General features: G+C 39.0%; 1 protein-coding gene across 1 annotated transcript in view; it reads left to right on the top strand.

Annotated features, from left to right (window-relative positions):
• The window catches only part of shmt2 (serine hydroxymethyltransferase 2 (mitochondrial)), a 37983-nt gene that overhangs the window by 7402 nt on the left and 10581 nt on the right, over positions 1 to 20000 (top strand). The window contains exons 2-5 of the mRNA XM_081381589.1: positions 15450 to 15629; positions 16024 to 16103; positions 16826 to 17026; positions 17119 to 17200. Of these exons, the coding sequence (XP_081237715.1) occupies positions 15450 to 15629; positions 16024 to 16103; positions 16826 to 17026; positions 17119 to 17200 (543 nt within the window). The remainder of the gene's footprint in view (positions 1 to 15449; positions 15630 to 16023; positions 16104 to 16825; positions 17027 to 17118; positions 17201 to 20000) is intronic.

Below are 20000 nucleotides of genomic sequence, written 5' to 3'. Positions count from 1 at the left end.
TTGAACGACAGGAAGAACAATCACTATCAACTAATTATTCATTTAATGATGTAAGTTAGTAAATATAAAAACAGGTAAATAATAATTAAGTGAATGAATTGAAGCATTGTGTCGCTCAGAAGGAAAGGTGTGTGTGTGTGTGTGTGTGTGTGTGTGTGTGTTCAGAGGAAATTAAGTCTAAAAATACAACTGCATGTAGTTCTGCATGTTTGCAATAACTAGACATATTTCAATTAAAATCTGTATGTTGAGTCAGAACGGCTGATGGGAAACACGAACATTAAAAGCAGCAGAAGTTTGAACTTCATCTTCAGTAGAGACGTGTGATGATGATGATGATGATGAAGAGTGTTCGACCCGATGTAATGCTCCAGTCCGTCTCTTAAACCGATCTCTGCCGTCACTGAGATAATAGTTTTTTAATAACCGGTTTGAAGCACAGCGATTCATCAGATCCTGCTGTGACGAGGCGACGGCCTTTATTTGCTTTATTAGTGTTAATTATGAAGCTTTTGGTTCATCAGTGCTACTCCAGCATCAGCAATAATGTACCTTAAATAATGATAATGATCCTTAAATAATAAATAAAGTTCAGATGATTCAGAGGTGAGTGTGGGAGGAGCTATGAAGAGAATAGATTGGATGTGTCTAGGGACGCACTGATATGAACATTTTGGCCGATAACGATAACCGATAATTCTTTATATTTGAAAAACCGATAACCGATTTATTGGCTAATAAATATAAATTCAAAATTTTTATATAATTTTTTATAGAGCCTGATTACAAAATCAAAAGTCTCACCATTTAAATCCATGTCCCAAACACACAATTATAATGTTCTCATAATAATATTATGTAGCCGATATGACAGACTTGCACTGCACGTTACACTTCACTGTATTTTCTTTTTTTGAAGTAATTCTAATCATATTTCAAGCAATTAAAACCATCATGTTGAACAGTGCACATCTGAAGTGTCTCAGCTGAAGGAAATAAAACATTATTTTTCAGCTTTAATATATCGGACAAATTTTCTTATCAGGCTGATAACAATAACATTAGAAATGAACATCACATGGGCAAATATATTTGCATATGCCCGCCTCCAGAGCAAGACATTGACCAATAGTTATACATCATAACACCATAGGCTCCGCCCATTGATGTTCAGTCTCTTAACGGCTGACATTTTCCTTCACTGGACATGAGCGTCATATCAGAAGCAAACAGAAGCCATTATAATGACTGACGCTGTCTACACTGATACAGTATACAGATGTGTGTTCAGATTATAATGACTGACTCTGATACACTGATACAGTATACAGATGTGTGTTCAGATTATAATGACTGACGCTGTCTACACTGATACAGTATACAGATGTGTGTTCAGATTATAATGACTGACGCTGTCTACACTGATACAGTATACAGATGTGTGTTCAGATTATAATGACTGACTCTGATACACTGATACAGTATACAGATGTGTGTTCAGATTATAATGACTGACGCTGTCTACACTGATACAGTATACAGATGTGTGTTCAGATTATAATGACTGATTCTGATACACTGATACAGTATACAGATGTGTGTTCAGATTATAATGACTGATGCTGTCTACACTGATACAGTATACAGATGTGTGTTCAGATTATAATGACTGACTCTGATACACTGATACAGTATACAGATGTGTGTTCAGATTATAATGACTGACGCTAATACACTTATACAGTATACAGATGTGTGTTCAGATTATAATGACTGACGCTGTCTACACTGATACAGTATACAGATGTGTGTTCAGATTATAATGACTGACTCTGATACACTGATACAGTATACAGATGTGTGTTCAGATTATAATAATTGACGCTGATACACTGATACAGTATACAGATGTGTGTTCAGATTATAATGACTGACTCTGATACACTGATACAGTATACAGATGTGTGTTCAGATTATAATGACTGACTCTGATACACTGATACAGTATACAGATGTGTGTTCAGATTATAATGACTGACTCTGATACACTGATACAGTATACAGATGTGTGTTCAGATTATAATGACTGACGCTGTCTACACTGATACAGTATACAGGTGTGTGTTTAGATTATAATGACTGACTCTGATACACTGATACAGTATACAGATGTGTGTTCAGATTATAATGACTGACTCTGATACACTGATACAGTATACAGATGTGTGTTCAGATTATAATGACTGACACTGATACACTGATACAGTATACAGATGTGTGTTCATATTATAATGACTGACGCTGATACACTGATACAGTATACAGATGTGTGTTCATATTATAATGACTGACGCTGATACACTGATACAGTATACAGATGTGTGTTTAGATTATAATGACTGACGCTGATACACTGATACAGTATACAGATGTGTGTTCAGATTATAATGACTGACACTGATACAGTATACAGGTGTGTGTTCATATTATAATGACTGACGCTGATACACTGATACAGTATACAGATGTGTGTTCATATTATAATGACTGACTCTGATACACTGATACAGTATACAGATGTGTGTTCAGATTATAATGACTGACTCTGATACACTGATACAGTATACAGATGTGTGTTCAGATTATAATGACTGACTCTGATACACTGATACAGTATACAGATGTGTGTTCATATTATAATGACTGACGCTAATACACTGATACAGTATACAGATGTGTGTTCATATTATAATGACTGACGCTGATACACTGATACAGTATACAGATGTGTGTTTAGATTATAATGACTGACGCTGATACACTGATACAGTATACAGATGTGTGTTCAGATTATAATGACTGACACTGATACAGTATACAGATGTGTGTTCAGATTATAATGACTGACGCTGATACACTGATACAGTATACAGATGTGTGTTCAGATTATAATGACTGACGCTGATACAGTATACAGATGTGTGTTCAGATTATAATGACTGACGCTGATACACTGATACAGTATACAGACGTGTGTTCAGATTATAATGACTGACGCTGATACACTGATACAGATGTGTGTTCAGATTATAATGACTGACGCAGATACACTGATACAGTATACAGATGTGTGTTCAGATTATAATGACTGACGCTGATACACTGATACAGTATACAGATGTGTGTTCAGATTATAATGACTGACGCTGATACAGTATACAGATGTGTGTTCAGATTATAATGACTGACGCTGATACACTGATACAGTATACAGATGTGTGTTCAGATTATAATGACTGACTCTGATACAGTATACAGATGTGTGTTCATATTATAATGACTGACGCTGATACACTGATACAGTATACAGACGTGTGTTCAGATTATAATGACTGACGCTGATACACTGATACAGATGTGTGTTCAGATTATAATGACTGACGCTGATACACTGATACAGATGTGTGTTCAGATTATAATGACTGACGCTGTCTACACTGATACAGATGTGTGTTCAGATTATAATGACTGACGCTGTCTACACTGATACAGATGTGTGTTCAGATTATAATGACTGACGCTGTCTACACTGATACAGATGTGTGTTCAGATTATAATGACTGACGCTGTCTACACTGATACAGATGTGTGTTCAGATTATAATGACTGACGCTGTCTACACTGATACAGATGTGTGTTCAGATTATAATGACTGACGCTGTCTACACTGATACAGATGTGTGTTCAGATTATAATGACTGACTCTGATACACTGATACAGTATACAGATGTGTGTTCAGATTATAATGACTGACGCTGTCTACACTGATACAGATGTGTGTTCAGATTATAATGACTGACGCTGTCTACACTGATACAGATGTGTGTTCAGATTATAATGACTGACGCTGATACACTGATACAGTATGCAGATGTGTGTTCAGATTATGACTGACGCTGATACACTGATACAGTATACAGATGTGTGTTCAGATTATAATGACGCTTATACACTGATACAGTATACAGATATGTGTTCAGATTATAATGACTGACTCTGATACACTGATACAGTATACAGATGTGTGTTCAGATTATAATAATTGACGCTGATACACTGATACAGTATACAGATGTGTGTTCAGATTATAATGACTGACACTGATACACTGATACAGTATACAGATGTGTGTTCAGATTATAATGACTGACTCTGATACACTGATACAGTATACAGATGTGTGTTCAGATTATAATAATTGACGCTGATACACTGATACAGTATACAGATATGTGTTCAGATTATAATGACTGACACTGATACACTGATACAGTATACAGATGTGTGTTCAGATTATAATGACTGACTCTGATACACTGATACAGTATACAGATGTGTGTTCAGATTATAATAATTGACGCTGATACACTGATACAGTATACAGATGTGTGTTCAGATTATAATGACTGACTCTGATACACTGATACAGTATATAGATGTGTGTTCAGATTATAATGACTGACTCTGATACACTGATACAGTATACAGATGTGTGTTCAGATTATAATAATTGACGCTGATACACTGATACAGTATACAGATGTGTGTTCAGATTATAATGACTGACTCTGATACACTGATACAGTATACAGATGTGTGTTCAGATTATAATGACTGACTCTGATACACTGATAGAGTATACAGATGTGTGTTCAGATTATAATGACTGACGCTGTCTACACTGATAGAGTATACAGATGTGTGTTCAGATTATAATGACTGACACTGATACAGTATACAGATGTGTGTTCAGATTATAATGACTGACTCTGATACACTGATACAGTATACAGATGTGTGTTCAGATTATAATGACTGACTCTGATACACTGATACAGTATACAGATGTGTGTTCAGATTATGACTGACGCTGATACACTGATACAGTATACAGATGTGTGTTCAGATTATAATGACTGACGCTGTCTACACCGATACAGTATACAGATGTGTGTTCAGATTATAATGACTGACGCTGTCTACACTGATACAGTATACAGATGTGTGTTCAGATTATAATGACTGACTCTGATACACTGATACAGTATACAGAAGTGTGTTCAGATTATAATGACTGACTCTGATACACTGATACAGTATACAGATGTGTGTTCAGATTATAATGACTGACTCTGATACACTGATACAGTATACAGATGTGTGTTCAGATTATAATGACTGACTCTGATACACTGATACAGTATACAGATGTGTGTTCAGATTATAATGACTGACGCTGTCTACACTGATACAGTATACAGATGTGTGTTCAGATTATAATGACTGACGCTGTCTACACTGATACAGTATACAGATGTGTGTTCAGATTATAATGACTGACTCTGATACACTGATACAGTATACAGATGTGTGTTCAGATTATAATGACTGACTCTGATACACTGATACAGTATACAGATGTGTGTTCAGATTATAATAATTGACGCTGATACACTGATACAGTATACAGATGTGTGTTCAGATTATAATGACTGACTCTGATACACTGATACAGTATATAGATGTGTGTTCAGATTATAATGACTGACTCTGATACACTGATACAGTATACAGATGTGTGTTCAGATTATAATAATTGACGCTGATACACTGATACAGTATATAGATGTGTGTTCAGATTATAATGACTGACTCTGATACACTGATACAGTATACAGATGTGTGTTCAGATTATAATGACTGACTCTGATACACTGATACAGTATACAGATGTGTGTTCAGATTATAATGACTGACTCTGATACACTGATACAGTATACAGATGTGTGTTCAGATTATAATGACTGACGCTGATACACTGATACAGTATACAGATGTGTGTTCAGATTATAATGACTGACTCTGATACACTGATACAGTATACAGATGTGTGTTCAGATTATAATGACTGACTCTGATACACTGATAGAGTATACAGATGTGTGTTCAGATTATAATGACTGACGCTGATACACTGATACAGTATACAGATGTGTGTTCAGATTATAATGACTGACTCTGATACACTGATACAGTATACAGATGTGTGTTCAGATTATAATGACTGACTCTGATACACTGATACAGTATACAGATGTGTGTTCAGATTATAATGACTGACGCTGATACACTGATACAGTATACAGATGTGTGTTCAGATTATAATGACTGACGCTGTCTACACCGATACAGTATACAGATGTGTGTTCAGATTATAATGACTGACGCTGTCTACACTGATACAGTATACAGAAGTGTGTTCAGATTATAATGACTGACTCTGATACACTGATACAGTATACAGATGTGTGTTCAGATTATAATGACTGACGCTGATACACTGATACAGTATACAGATGTGTGTTCAGATTATAATGACTGACTCTGATACACTGATACAGTATACAGATGTGTGTTCAGATTATAATGACTGACTCTGATACACTGATACAGTATACAGAAGTGTGTTCAGATTATAATGACTGACTCTGATACACTGATACAGTATACAGATGTGTGTTCAGATTATAATGACTGACGCTGTCTACACTGATACAGTATACAGAAGTGTGTTCAGATTATAATGACTGACTCTGATACACTGATACAGTATACAGATGTGTGTTCAGATTATAATGACTGACGCTGATACACTGATACAGTATACAGATGTGTGTTTAGATTATAATGACTGACTCTGATACACTGATACAGTATACAGATGTGTGTTCAGATTATAATGACTGACTCTGATACACTGATACAGTATACAGATGTGTGTTCAGATTATAATGACTGACTCTGATACACTGATACAGTATACAGATGTGTGTTCAGATTATAATGACTGACTCTGATACACTGATACAGTATACAGATGTGTGTTCAGATTATAATGACTGACTCTGATACACTGATACAGTATACAGAAGTGTGTTCAGATTATAATGACTGACTCTGATACACTGATACAGTATACAGAAGTGTGTTCAGATTATAATGACTGACGCTGATACACTGATACAGTATACAGATGTGTGTTCAGATTATAATGACTGACTCTGATACACTGATACAGTATACAGATGTGTGTTCAGATTATAATGACTGACTCTGATACACTGATACAGTATACAGATGTGTGTTCAGATTATAATGACTGACTCTGATACACTGATACAGTATACAGAAGTGTGTTCAGATTATAATGACTGACGCTGATACACTGATACAGTATACAGATGTGTGTTCAGATTATAATGACTGACTCTGATACACTGATACAGTATACAGATGTGTGTTCAGATTATAATGACTGACTCTGATACACTGATACAGTATACAGATGTGTGTTCAGATTATAATGACTGACTCTGATACACTGATACAGTATACAGATGTGTGTTCAGATTATAATGACTGACTCTGATACACTGATACAGTATACAGGTGTGTGTTTAGATTATAATGACTGACTCTGATACACTGATACAGTATACAGATGTGTGTTCAGATTATAATGACTGACGCTGTCTACACTGATACAGTATACAGATGTGTGTTCAGATTATAATGACTGACGCTGATACACTGATACAGTATACAGATGTGTGTTCAGATTATAATGACTGACGCTGTCTACACTGATACAGTATACAGATGTGTGTTCAGATTATAATGACTGACTCTGATACACTGATACAGTATACAGATGTGTGTTCAGATTATAATGACTGACGCTGTCTACACTGATACAGTATACAGATGTGTGTTCAGATTATAATGACTGACGCTGTCTACACTGATACAGTATACAGATGTGTGTTCAGATTATAATGACTGACTCTGATACACTGATACAGTATACAGATGTGTGTTCAGATTATAATGACTGACTCTGATACACTGATACAGTATACAGATGTGTGTTCAGATTATAATGACTGACGCTGTCTACACTGATACAGTATACAGATGTGTGTTCAGATTATAATGACTGACGCTGTCTACACTGATACAGTATACAGATGTGTGTTCAGATTATAATGACTGACTCTGATACACTGATACAGTATACAGATGTGTGTTCAGATTATAATGACTGACTCTGATACACTGATACAGTATACAGATGTGTGTTCAGATTATAATAATTGACGCTGATACACTGATACAGTATACAGATGTGTGTTCAGATTATAATGACTGACTCTGATACACTGATACAGTATATAGATGTGTGTTCAGATTATAATGACTGACTCTGATACACTGATACAGTATACAGATGTGTGTTCAGATTATAATAATTGACGCTGATACACTGATACAGTATATAGATGTGTGTTCAGATTATAATGACTGACTCTGATACACTGATACAGTATACAGATGTGTGTTCAGATTATAATGACTGACTCTGATACACTGATACAGTATACAGATGTGTGTTCAGATTATAATGACTGACTCTGATACACTGATACAGTATACAGATGTGTGTTCAGATTATAATGACTGACGCTGATACACTGATACAGTATACAGATGTGTGTTCAGATTATAATGACTGACTCTGATACACTGATACAGTATACAGATGTGTGTTCAGATTATAATGACTGACTCTGATACACTGATAGAGTATACAGAGGTGTGTTTAGATTATAATGACTGACGCTGATACACTGATACAGTATACAGATGTGTGTTCAGATTATAATGACTGACTCTGATACACTGATACAGTATACAGATGTGTGTTCAGATTATAATGACTGACTCTGATACACTGATACAGTATACAGATGTGTGTTCAGATTATAATGACTGACGCTGATACACTGATACAGTATACAGATGTGTGTTCAGATTATAATGACTGACGCTGTCTACACTGATACAGTATACAGATGTGTGTTCAGATTATAATGACTGACGCTGTCTACACTGATACAGTATACAGAAGTGTGTTCAGATTATAATGACTGACTCTGATACACTGATACAGTATACAGATGTGTGTTCAGATTATAGTGACTGACTCTGATACACTGATACAGTATACAGAAGTGTGTTCAGATTATAATGACTGACTCTGATACACTGATACAGTATACAGATGTGTGTTTAGATTATAATGACTGACTCTGATACACTGATACAGTATACAGATGTGTGTTCAGATTATAATGACTGACGCTGTCTACACTGATACAGTATACAGATGTGTGTTCAGATTATAATGACTGACGCTGATACACTGATACAGTATACAGATGTGTGTTCAGATTATAATGACTGACGCTGTCTACACTGATACAGTATACAGAAGTGTGTTCAGATTATAATGACTGACTCTGATACACTGATACAGTATACAGATGTGTGTTCAGATTATAATGACTGACGCTGATACACCGATACAGTATACAGATGTGTGTTCAGATTATAATGACTGACGCTGTCTACACTGATACAGTATACAGATGTGTGTTCAGATTATAATGACTGACTCTGATACACTGATACAGTATACAGATGTGTGTTCAGATTATAATGACTGACTCTGATACACTGATACAGTATACAGATGTGTGTTCAGATTATAATGACTGACGCTGATACACTGATACAGTATACAGATGTGTGTTCAGATTATAATGACTGACTCTGATACACTGATACAGTATACAGATGTGTGTTCAGATTATAATGACTGACTCTGATACACTGATAGAGTATACAGAGGTGTGTTTAGATTATAATGACTGACGCTGATACACTGATACAGTATACAGATGTGTGTTCAGATTATAATGACTGACTCTGATACACTGATACAGTATACAGATGTGTGTTCAGATTATAATGACTGACTCTGATACACTGATACAGTATACAGATGTGTGTTCAGATTATAATGACTGACGCTGATACACTGATACAGTATACAGATGTGTGTTCAGATTATAATGACTGACGCTGTCTACACTGATACAGTATACAGATGTGTGTTCAGATTATAATGACTGACGCTGTCTACACTGATACAGTATACAGAAGTGTGTTCAGATTATAATGACTGACTCTGATACACTGATACAGTATACAGAAGTGTGTTCAGATTATAATGACTGACTCTGATACACTGATACAGTATACAGATGTGTGTTTAGATTATAATGACTGACTCTGATACACTGATACAGTATACAGATGTGTGTTCAGATTATAATGACTGACGCTGTCTACACTGATACAGTATACAGATGTGTGTTCAGATTATAATGACTGACGCTGATACACTGATACAGTATACAGATGTGTGTTCAGATTATAATGACTGACGCTGTCTACACTGATACAGTATACAGAAGTGTGTTCAGATTATAATGACTGACTCTGATACACTGATACAGTATACAGATGTGTGTTCAGATTATAATGACTGACTCTGATACACTGATACAGTATACAGAAGTGTGTTCAGATTATAATGACTGACTCTGATACACTGATACAGTATACAGAAGTGTGTTCAGATTATAATGACTGACTCTGATACACTGATACAGTATACAGATGTGTGTTTAGATTATAATGACTGACTCTGATACACTGATACAGTATACAGATGTGTGTTCAGATTATAATGACTGACTCTGATACACTGATACAGTATACAGAAGTGTGTTCAGATTATAATGACTGACTCTGATACACTGATACAGTATACAGATGTGTGTTTAGATTATAATGACTGACTCTGATACACTGATACAGTATACAGATGTGTGTTCAGATTATAATGACTGACGCTGTCTACACTGATACAGTATACAGATGTGTGTTCAGATTATAATGACTGACGCTGATACACTGATACAGTATACAGATGTGTGTTCAGATTATAATGACTGACGCTGTCTACACTGATACAGTATACAGATGTGTGTTCAGATTATAATGACTGACTCTGATACACTGATACAGTATACAGATGTGTGTTCAGATTATAATGACTGACTCTGATACACTGATACAGTATACAGATGTGTGTTCAGATTATAATGACTGACGCTGTCTACACTGATACAGTATACAGATGTGTGTTCAGATTATAATGACTGACTCTGATACACTGATACAGTATACAGATGTGTGTTCAGATTATAATGACTGACGCTGATACACTGATACAGTATACAGATGTGTGTTCAGATTATAATGACTGACTCTGATACACTGATACAGTATACAGATGTGTGTTCAGATTATAATGACTGACTCTGATACACTGATACAGTATACAGATGTGTGTTCAGATTATAATGACTGACGCTGATACACTGATACAGTATTTAATCATTTACATGCGTGCAAATTACATGTTAAAAGTACCTCGTAATACGTAATCTACATAAGTTATGTTTATATAATTTATTATTTTAAATTAAAGTATTTTAACAGTGTTGTTCAATAAAACCATATGATTACTTACTTTGATACTTTATTTGAACCAATTATTATTGCTCGTTATATATTTGTATTTTATGTCATTCTAAAGGCTGTTGTTGATCACTTGGATATATGTGACCCGTCACGGAAACCAAGGACACAAGTCGGCAGCACAACTTTCGAGCAAAATGAGAAAGAAGCGGGGTTTTTTTTTCAAAATTGGTGATTTTCGTTTTTTTTGCAGAATCTGTAAGTTGAGATCACGAAGAAGCCTCTCCATGTTTGAGATAGCAGCTCGGGGCCGGCTCTCTCTGATTTCAAAATTCAATGAAGATGGACGCCAATAACATTACGATGTCCAGCAATCGATTTAAATAGTAGCTTACATGGGGTTAAAATGGGGTTTAATTTGTCGTTTAATGAGATGTAGCCTAATACATGTTGTCAGTGTGAACACATAGATCCGCCAATGTAGTCAGGCGTGCATATGAATGGTACAGTGGTAGAGCGTTCGCCAGCCATGTCAGAGGTTGAGAGTTCGAATCCGCCCTTGAATAAGTTTTTTTTTTTCTCGTATAGTTTTTTTTCTCTCTTCGAAAAGATTATGTTCATCAGTGGTTGTATATCAAGCAGGGACATGCAAACGTTTGAATTATTTTGTTATTTCAACAGAACAAATAGATAGTATCCGCAACGGATTGAAGCGCGCGTCGAGTGAATACAATGCAGTGTGCGCGCGAGCCACACGAGTAAACACTGTATCTGCGCCACTGATCGCAGCAGCAACGAGCACTTTGATCACTTGATTAAAAAAAAAACACATTTCAGCGCTAGTATCTTATTTAAAAAACGAACTAAATGAATGCTCTGCCAGTTAACTGGAGATGTTTTATTTAGAGAATTTGTAGAATTGGTACATTCAGGGGGGAGGGGGAGACGGGGGAGCTTTACAGGGGGTATGACTTATCTAAATGAGATGTAAATGAGCCCTATTGTCATTCCCAGAAGCGTGAGAACTTGCCAATCTTTAGAAGCAGATTTCTACCATTTCAGTTTTTTTGAGTGCCTACTAGGGGTGGGCGATATGGCAAAAATATCATATCACGATTTTTTTCAGGAAAATCACGATTAACGATTTTATCACGATTCTTTTTATGTTGGTTTTACTATTTTGTAACTGAGCATTACAGCCAAACTGATGTCCATATTTTAAAAACAAAGCTTTAGGTAACAAAATAAAAAAAATGGCAGACAGGGGCAAAGATAAAAATATGTGTCATTATTTTCTTTGTTATTAAATATTAAGATTAAAGATACACATTACATACACAACTTAATATACAAATGAAATAACTAAACAGTGAAATAGGCTAAACAGTGCTTTATGTTTTAAGCTACAGTAGGTGTATTTAACAGTAGCATTGAAGTAATTAAATGAACAAATATGAAAATAAAACAAAACAGACTTCACTGTATAAATTATACATTGATACTTATTAAAGCTACTATTAAAGTTATCAGTCAAGAGCAGTGAGTGATTTTCTCTTTGCATTTTTTTGTTTTATTAACATTAAAGGGATAGTTCTCCTAAAAATTCAAAATATCATAATTTACTCTCTCAAGTTGTTTTAAACTCGAATAAGTTTCTTTCTTCTGTTGAAAATAAAAGTTATTTGGAAGAATGACCAACAGTTGATGTACCCCGGTGACTACCATAGTATATTTTTTTCCTATGAAGTCAATGGGGACCAGCTACAGTTTGGATAGCCACATTCTTCAAAAAATTAATATTAGAAAATATTAGAAGGAAATTAATACAGGTTTGGAACAACATTAGATTGCGTAAATGAGATATTTTTTATTTTTGGGTGAACTATCCCTTTAAGGACAAGCGGCAGCGTGTTTACTATTGCTACTGTCTCTTTAAGAGCTGCGCGCGACGCGTCTAATATACACGCATTTGACAAGCAGATTTTCTCAAGTTTGCTTTCACTTTAGACATAACCGACTTTGTTTATGTAAACCTTGTGTGTATTTAACAGTATAAGCACAACAAGACTCGAAAGATAACTTAACTTAGTCCAGTATCCAGGCGCTGGTAGACAGGCTTTTAGTGCATGTGAGCTTCACATGTAACTTAGGCTATACGCGCTGAGAAACGCATACGTTAGAACAGCGCATCAGCACGCGATTAAATGTTTAACCGACAAGGCATTAAAGCACATGCAAGTTATGAACTTTTGTGAACTGCAGTCTCCTGTTCCGCTGCGTTAACATTTTATGTGAATATACGTTGTTCAGTATGACAGAGGCGCCAGAACAGATATAATGCACGATTCTACGATATTTCTTCAAAAGCAGATCGTGGAGACATTTTAATCGTCCACGATCAAAAATCGTCATATCGCACACCCCTAGTGCCTACCTTCAAATGGCCACAACTTCTCCAAATATTATCAGATTTCCACGTGTTATACATCGTTGGAAAGCTTGAATGCTACACTTTCAGAATATGTGAATAACTCAAAATGCCCCAGAACCGACTTGTGTCCCTACTTTCCGTGACTGGTCACATATTTTTATTACCATAATTTTATATCTGATTAATCGATGGAATAATCAGTAGAATACTCGATTACTAAAATAATGGATAGCTGCAGCCCTACTGTTGATACTGTTTCAGTGACGTTAGCCAATCATAACAGTGGGCGTTTACTGAAAAGCCTTAAAGGAGCCGCGCCTTAAAAACTTATCGTTTCAGACAGAGGCTCAGAATGAAGCATTAAAATAATCGTTTCTTCAGCTTTTGACGGCACGTCATTCCACTTCCAGATTTACATGGTATTCGCATGTACTTAAAAAAATACTATGGTACTAGCATGGTGTATTTACAAAAACACAGTACTTTGGTGCTTTTTTGGTTCTTGAATGCAGAGACGGAGGATCCGTGAGTTCAGAAAGTAAGAACAGTTGACATTTATCAAGAAACGAGTCAAACGACACCCAGAAACTCTTAATCTGCTGAGAAGTGTGTGTGTGTGTGTGTGTGTGAGTGTGCTTGTGAATGATTAGATAAGCAGTTATGCTGAATTTTCACTTGGCTGTAAAGTTTCTGTTGAGAGTTGCTGATTGGAGCAGAATTAAAGCGTCATGCTGATTATTGTATCTCACTAACGGCTCCACACACACACACACACACACACACACATACACACACACACACACACACATACACATACTAGAACTGTAGAATTCATTTAATTCAGCTCTGATTCCGCCTGTATCCCAGTTTCCCATCATTTAGCGGATATTCCAGCCTGTCGCTATTCATATTTTGTGTTTTTGTCATTCGTGATTTTTTTCACCTTAAGAAAACTCAAGTTCATAATCAATATTATATTTACATTCTTTCAGACATCAGTTCTGTGGTTTATAAAGATATATTTATAATTATGAGTCCATTATTAATCATACTGATCTTATGTAAAATCATATGTATATGTATAAAAAGCATTATAAATTATATTATTAATGTATATGTGTGTGTGTGTGTGTGTGTGTATAATTTAATTAAAACACGTATAATATAAATTTGAATATATAATATCATATATATTTGTTAATCCCACATTTGTTGTTTGATGTTCAGTGAGTCAAATATTAATCTTCATATGCGTGATGTTTCTCTCTGAGCAGTTCTTCCTCTGCACATGTAATTATTGTTATGTTGTGTGACTAATAAAGGACGTGTGTGTGTAATCCGCTCATAATAACGCTCGTCTCTCGTGAGTTACAGGCTCGCTGCTGTATGTTTGTTTAGTGCAGATACATTTGTTTGCAGTTCCTGAGTACGAGAGCTGTGTGTGTCTGAGCTGAGTATGATCTTGTGTGTGTGTGTGTGTGTGTGTGTGTGTGTGTGTGTGTGCAGCCGGTGGTCCGATGTGTTCCCGGCGCCAGATCCCAGCACTCAGCGCCGGTGGCGTGGGCCGATGACGAGCGCCAGTGGACGGGTCAGGAGAGTCTGGCTCAGGACGACCCGCAGATGTGGGAGCTTCTGATGAAGGAGAAGGACAGGCAGTGCCGGGGACTCGAGCTCATCGCCTCAGAGGTGTGTGTGTGTCTGTGTATGTTTTTCTATCCCGGTGGGGACTTAAACCTGAATGTGCACACACACTCATGGGGTCTCGTGTCACTGTGGACCTAAATTGAGGAAACAAGCTTATAAATCATGTTATAAAATGAGTTTTTTTGAAAATGTAAAACTGCAGAAAGTTTTTTTGTGATGAGTAGGGTTAGTGTGTGTGTGTGTGTGTGTGTGTGTGTGTGTGTGTGTGTGTGTGTGTGTGTGTGTGTGTGTGTGTGTGTGTGTCATTCACACCATTGCAGTCTCATTCAGTCCTGTGATGCTTCATGTGAGGAACAGACACAAATCGTGTGTGTGTGTGTGTGTGTGTGTGTGTGTGTGTGTGTGTGTGTGTGTGTGTGTGTGTGCGTGTTGACAGAACTTCTGCAGTCGAGCGGCTCTCGAGGCTCAGGGTTCGTGTCTCAACAACAAGTACTCTGAAGGATACCCAGGGAAAAGGTCTGTTTTTTTGTGGTATTTTTTATCTAATTTATGTATAATTTTTCTAATTTATCTAAATGTATCTATTTATCATTTTTTACGTTTTTTTTATGTTTTATTACTTTGTACATTTTATCATTTTTATTTTTTTATCTTTATTTTTATTATTTTTATTTTACTTTGTTTAATTTATTTTATTTATTTATTTATTTGTATTTGTGTTTTATAGTGATGGATTTATTTGTATTTATTTGTACATTCATTTTCATTTGTTTTTTATATGAATTTATTTTTCATTAACTTATAGTTTTATTATTTTTATTTATTTAACATTTTTATTTCTAATTTAATTTATTTTTATTTATATATTCATCCATTAATTTTTCATTTGTTTTTATATCAATTTATTTTATATTTGTATCATTTTTATTTACTTGTATTTATATTTTAGCTGGTTTTGAGACTGATGAGTTGGTCAGGTTGATTGGATCACATTCGTCTGGTGCGGTTTGGGTTAACTTGGGGTGTGTGTGTGTGTGTGTGTGTGTGTGTGTGTGTGTGTGTGTGTGTGTGTGTGTGTGTGTGTGTGTGTGTGTGTGTGTGTGTGTGTGTGTGTGTGTGTGTGTGTGTGTGTGTGTGTGTGTGTGTGTGTGTGTGTGTGTGTGTGTGTGTGTGTGTGTGTGTGTGTGTGTGTGTGCGCGTCTGTGCGTGTGTGTCTGTGCGCCTGTGTGTGTGTGCAGGTATTACGGCGGCGCTGAGGTGGTGGATCAGATCGAGCTGCTCTGCCAGAAGAGGGCGCTGGAGGCGTTCGATCTCGACCCGTCGCTGTGGGGTGTAAACGTTCAGCCGTACTCCGGCTCTCCTGCGAACTTCGCCGCTTATACAGCTGTCCTGAACCCTCACGACAGGATCATGGGCCTCGACCTGCCCGACGGGGGACAGTGAGTGAACGTCACTCGATCTCTCTCTCTCTCTCATTAATTTACCACCTCTCTCGCCCACTAGAGTGTAATACATTCTCTGTGTGTCTCAGTCTCACTCACGGATACATGTCTGACGTCAAGCGGATCTCGGCCACTTCCATCTACTTCGAGTCGATGCCCTACAAACTCAACGTAAGTTCCACACTGTGAAGATTCAGGAGGTGAGTGAGGAGGTGGGTGAGTGAGGAGGTGAGTGAGTGAGTGAGGAGGTAAGTGAGTGAGGAGGTGAGTGAGTGAGTGAGGAGGTAAGTGAGTGAGGAGGTGAGGGAGTGAGTGAGGAGGTGAGTGAGGAGGTGAGTGAGTGGGTGGGTGAGTGAGGAGGTGAGTGAGGAGGTGAGTGAGTGAGGAGGTGAGTGAGGAGGTAAGTGAGTGAGGAAGTGAGTGAGTGAGGAGGTGAGTGAGGAGGTGAGTGAGGAGGTGAGTGAGTGAGTGAGGGAGGAGGTGAGTGAGGGAGGAGGTGAGTGAGGAGGTGAGTGAGTGAGTGAGTGAGTGAGGAGGTGAGTGAGTGAGGAGGTGAGTGAGTGAGGAGGTGAGTGAGTGAGGAGGTGAGTGGGTGAGTGAGGAGGTGAGTGAGTGAGGGGGTGAGTGAGGGGGTGGGTGAGTGAGGAGGTGAGTAAGGAAGTGAGTGAGGAGGTGAGGAGGTGAGTGAGTGAGTGAGTGAGGGAGGAGGTGAGTGAGGGAGGAGGTGAGTGAGGAGGTGAGTGAGTGAGTGAGTGAGGAGGTGAGTGAGTGAGGAGGTGAGTGAGTGAGGAGGTGAGTGGGTGAGTGAGGAGGTGAGTGAGTGAGGGGGTGAGTGAGGGGGTGGGTGAGTGAGGAGGTGAGTAAGGAAGTGAGTGAGGAGGTGAGGAGGTGAGTGAGTGAGGGGGTGAGTGAGGGAGTGAGTGAGGAAGTGAGTGAGGAGGTGAGTGAGGGAGTGAGTGAGGAGGTGAGTGAGTGAGGGGTGAGTGAGTGAGGGGGTGAGCGAGGGGGTGAGCGAGGGGGTGAGCGAGGAGGTGAGTGAGTGAGGGGGTGAGTGAGGAAGTGAGTGAGGAGGTGAGTGAGTGAGAGAGGAAGTGAGTGAGGAGGTGAGTGAGTGAGTAGATGAGTGAGTGAGGGGGTGAGTGGGTGAGTGAGGAGGTGAGAGTGGGTGAGTGAGGGAGTAAGTGGGTGAGTGAGGGGGTGAGTGAGTGGCTGAGTGAGTGAGTGAGTGAGTGGCTGAGTGAGGAGGTGAGTGAGGGGGTGAGTGAGTGGGTGAGGAGGAGGTGAGTGAGTGAGTGAGTGAGTGAGTGAGTGAGTGAGTGAGTGAGTGAGTGAGTGAGTGAGTGAGTGAGTGAGTGAGTGAGGAGGTGAGTGAGTGAGTAGGTGAGTGAGGAGGTGAATGAGGAGGTGAGTGAGTGGGTGAGTGAGGGGGTGAGTGAGGGGGTGAGTGAGGGGGTGAGTGAGTGAGTGGGTGAGGAGGTGAGTGAGTGAGTGAGGAGGTGAGTGAGTGAGTGAATGAGTGGGTGAGTGAGTGAGGAGGTGAGTGAGTGAGGAGGTGAGTGAGTAAGTGGGTGGGTGAGTGAGTGAGGAGGTGAGTGAGTGGGTGAGTGAGGAGGTGAGTGGGTGAGGAGGTGAGTGAGTGAATGAGTGGGTGAGTGGGTGAGTGAGTGAGTGAGTGAGGAGGTGAGTGAGGAGGTAGTGAGTGAGTGAGTGAGTGAGTGAGTGAGTGAGTGAGTGAGTGAGTGAGTGAGTGAGTGAGGAGGTGAGTGAGTGAGTGAGGAGGTGAGTGAGTGAGTGAGTGAGAGAGGAGGTGAGTGAGTGAGGAGGTGAGTGAGTGAGTGAGAGAGGAGGTGAGTGAGTGAGGAGGTGAGTGAGTAAGTGGGTGAGTGAGTGAGGAGGTGAGTGAGTGAGTGAGAGAGGAGGTGAGTGAGTGAGTGAGAGAGGAGGTGAGTGAGTGAGTGAGGAGGTGAGTGAGTGAGTGAGAGAGGAGGTGAGTGAGTGAGTAAGTGGGTGAGTGAGTGAGGAGGTGAGAGTGGGTGAGTTAGTGAGGAGGTGGGTGAGTGAGGAGGTGAGTGAGTGAATGAGTGGGTGAGTGAGTGAGGAGGTGAGTGAGGGGGTGAGTGAGGAGGTGAGTGGGTGAGTGAGGAGTTGGGTGAGTGAGGAGTTGAGTGAGTGAGGAGTTGAGTGAGGGGGTGAGTGAGGAGGTGAGTGAGTGAGGAGGTGAGTGGGTGAGTGAGGGGGTGAGTGAGGAGGTGAGTGAGGAGGTGAGTGGGTGAGTGAGGAGGTGAGTGAGGGGGTGAGTGAGGAGGTGAGTGAGGAGGTGAGTGAGGAGTTGAGTGAGGGGGTGAGTGAGGAGGTGAGTGAGTGAGTGAGGAGGTGAGTGAGTGAGTGAGGAGGTGAGTGAGGGGGTGAGTGAGTGAGGAGTTGGGTGAGTGAGGAGTTGAGTGAGTGAGGGGGTGAGTGAGGAGGTGAGTGAGGAGGTGAGTGAGGAGTTGAGTGAGGGGGTGAGTGAGGAGGTGAGTGAGGAGTTGAGTGAGGGGGTGAGTGAGGAGGTGAGTGAGTGAGTGAGTAGGTGAGTGAGTAGGTGAGTGAGTAGGTGAGTGAGTGGGTGAGTGAGTGGGTGAGGAGGTGAGTGAGTAGGTGGGTGAGTGAGTGAGTGAATGAGGAGGTGAGGTGTGTTAGTGAGAAAGGTGAGTGAGTGAGTGAGTGTCCCACTGTGAAGTTTCAGGAGTGATAACCTCATTGAAATGCAGGCGTTAATCCCCTAAATTATCATGTTCGTACAGAACACTCGTTAAGAGTGTGTGTGTGTGTGTGCGTGTGCGTGTGAGTGTGTGTGTGTGATGGATGAGTGGTCAGTCCCCTCTATGGTAGAGATAATAAGAAATCGACAGACGACCCTCAAACACACACACACACACACACACACTTCAGCATGATGGAGTGACCGACAGAGAGAGATTATCTGCTGTCC

This window comes from Scardinius erythrophthalmus (genome assembly GCF_964197995.2).
Source record: "Scardinius erythrophthalmus genome assembly, chromosome: 12".
Taxonomy (NCBI): domain Eukaryota; kingdom Metazoa; phylum Chordata; class Actinopteri; order Cypriniformes; family Leuciscidae; genus Scardinius; species Scardinius erythrophthalmus.
The sequence above is the reverse complement of the archived record's forward strand: the minus strand, read 5'-3'. Positions and strand labels throughout refer to the sequence as shown.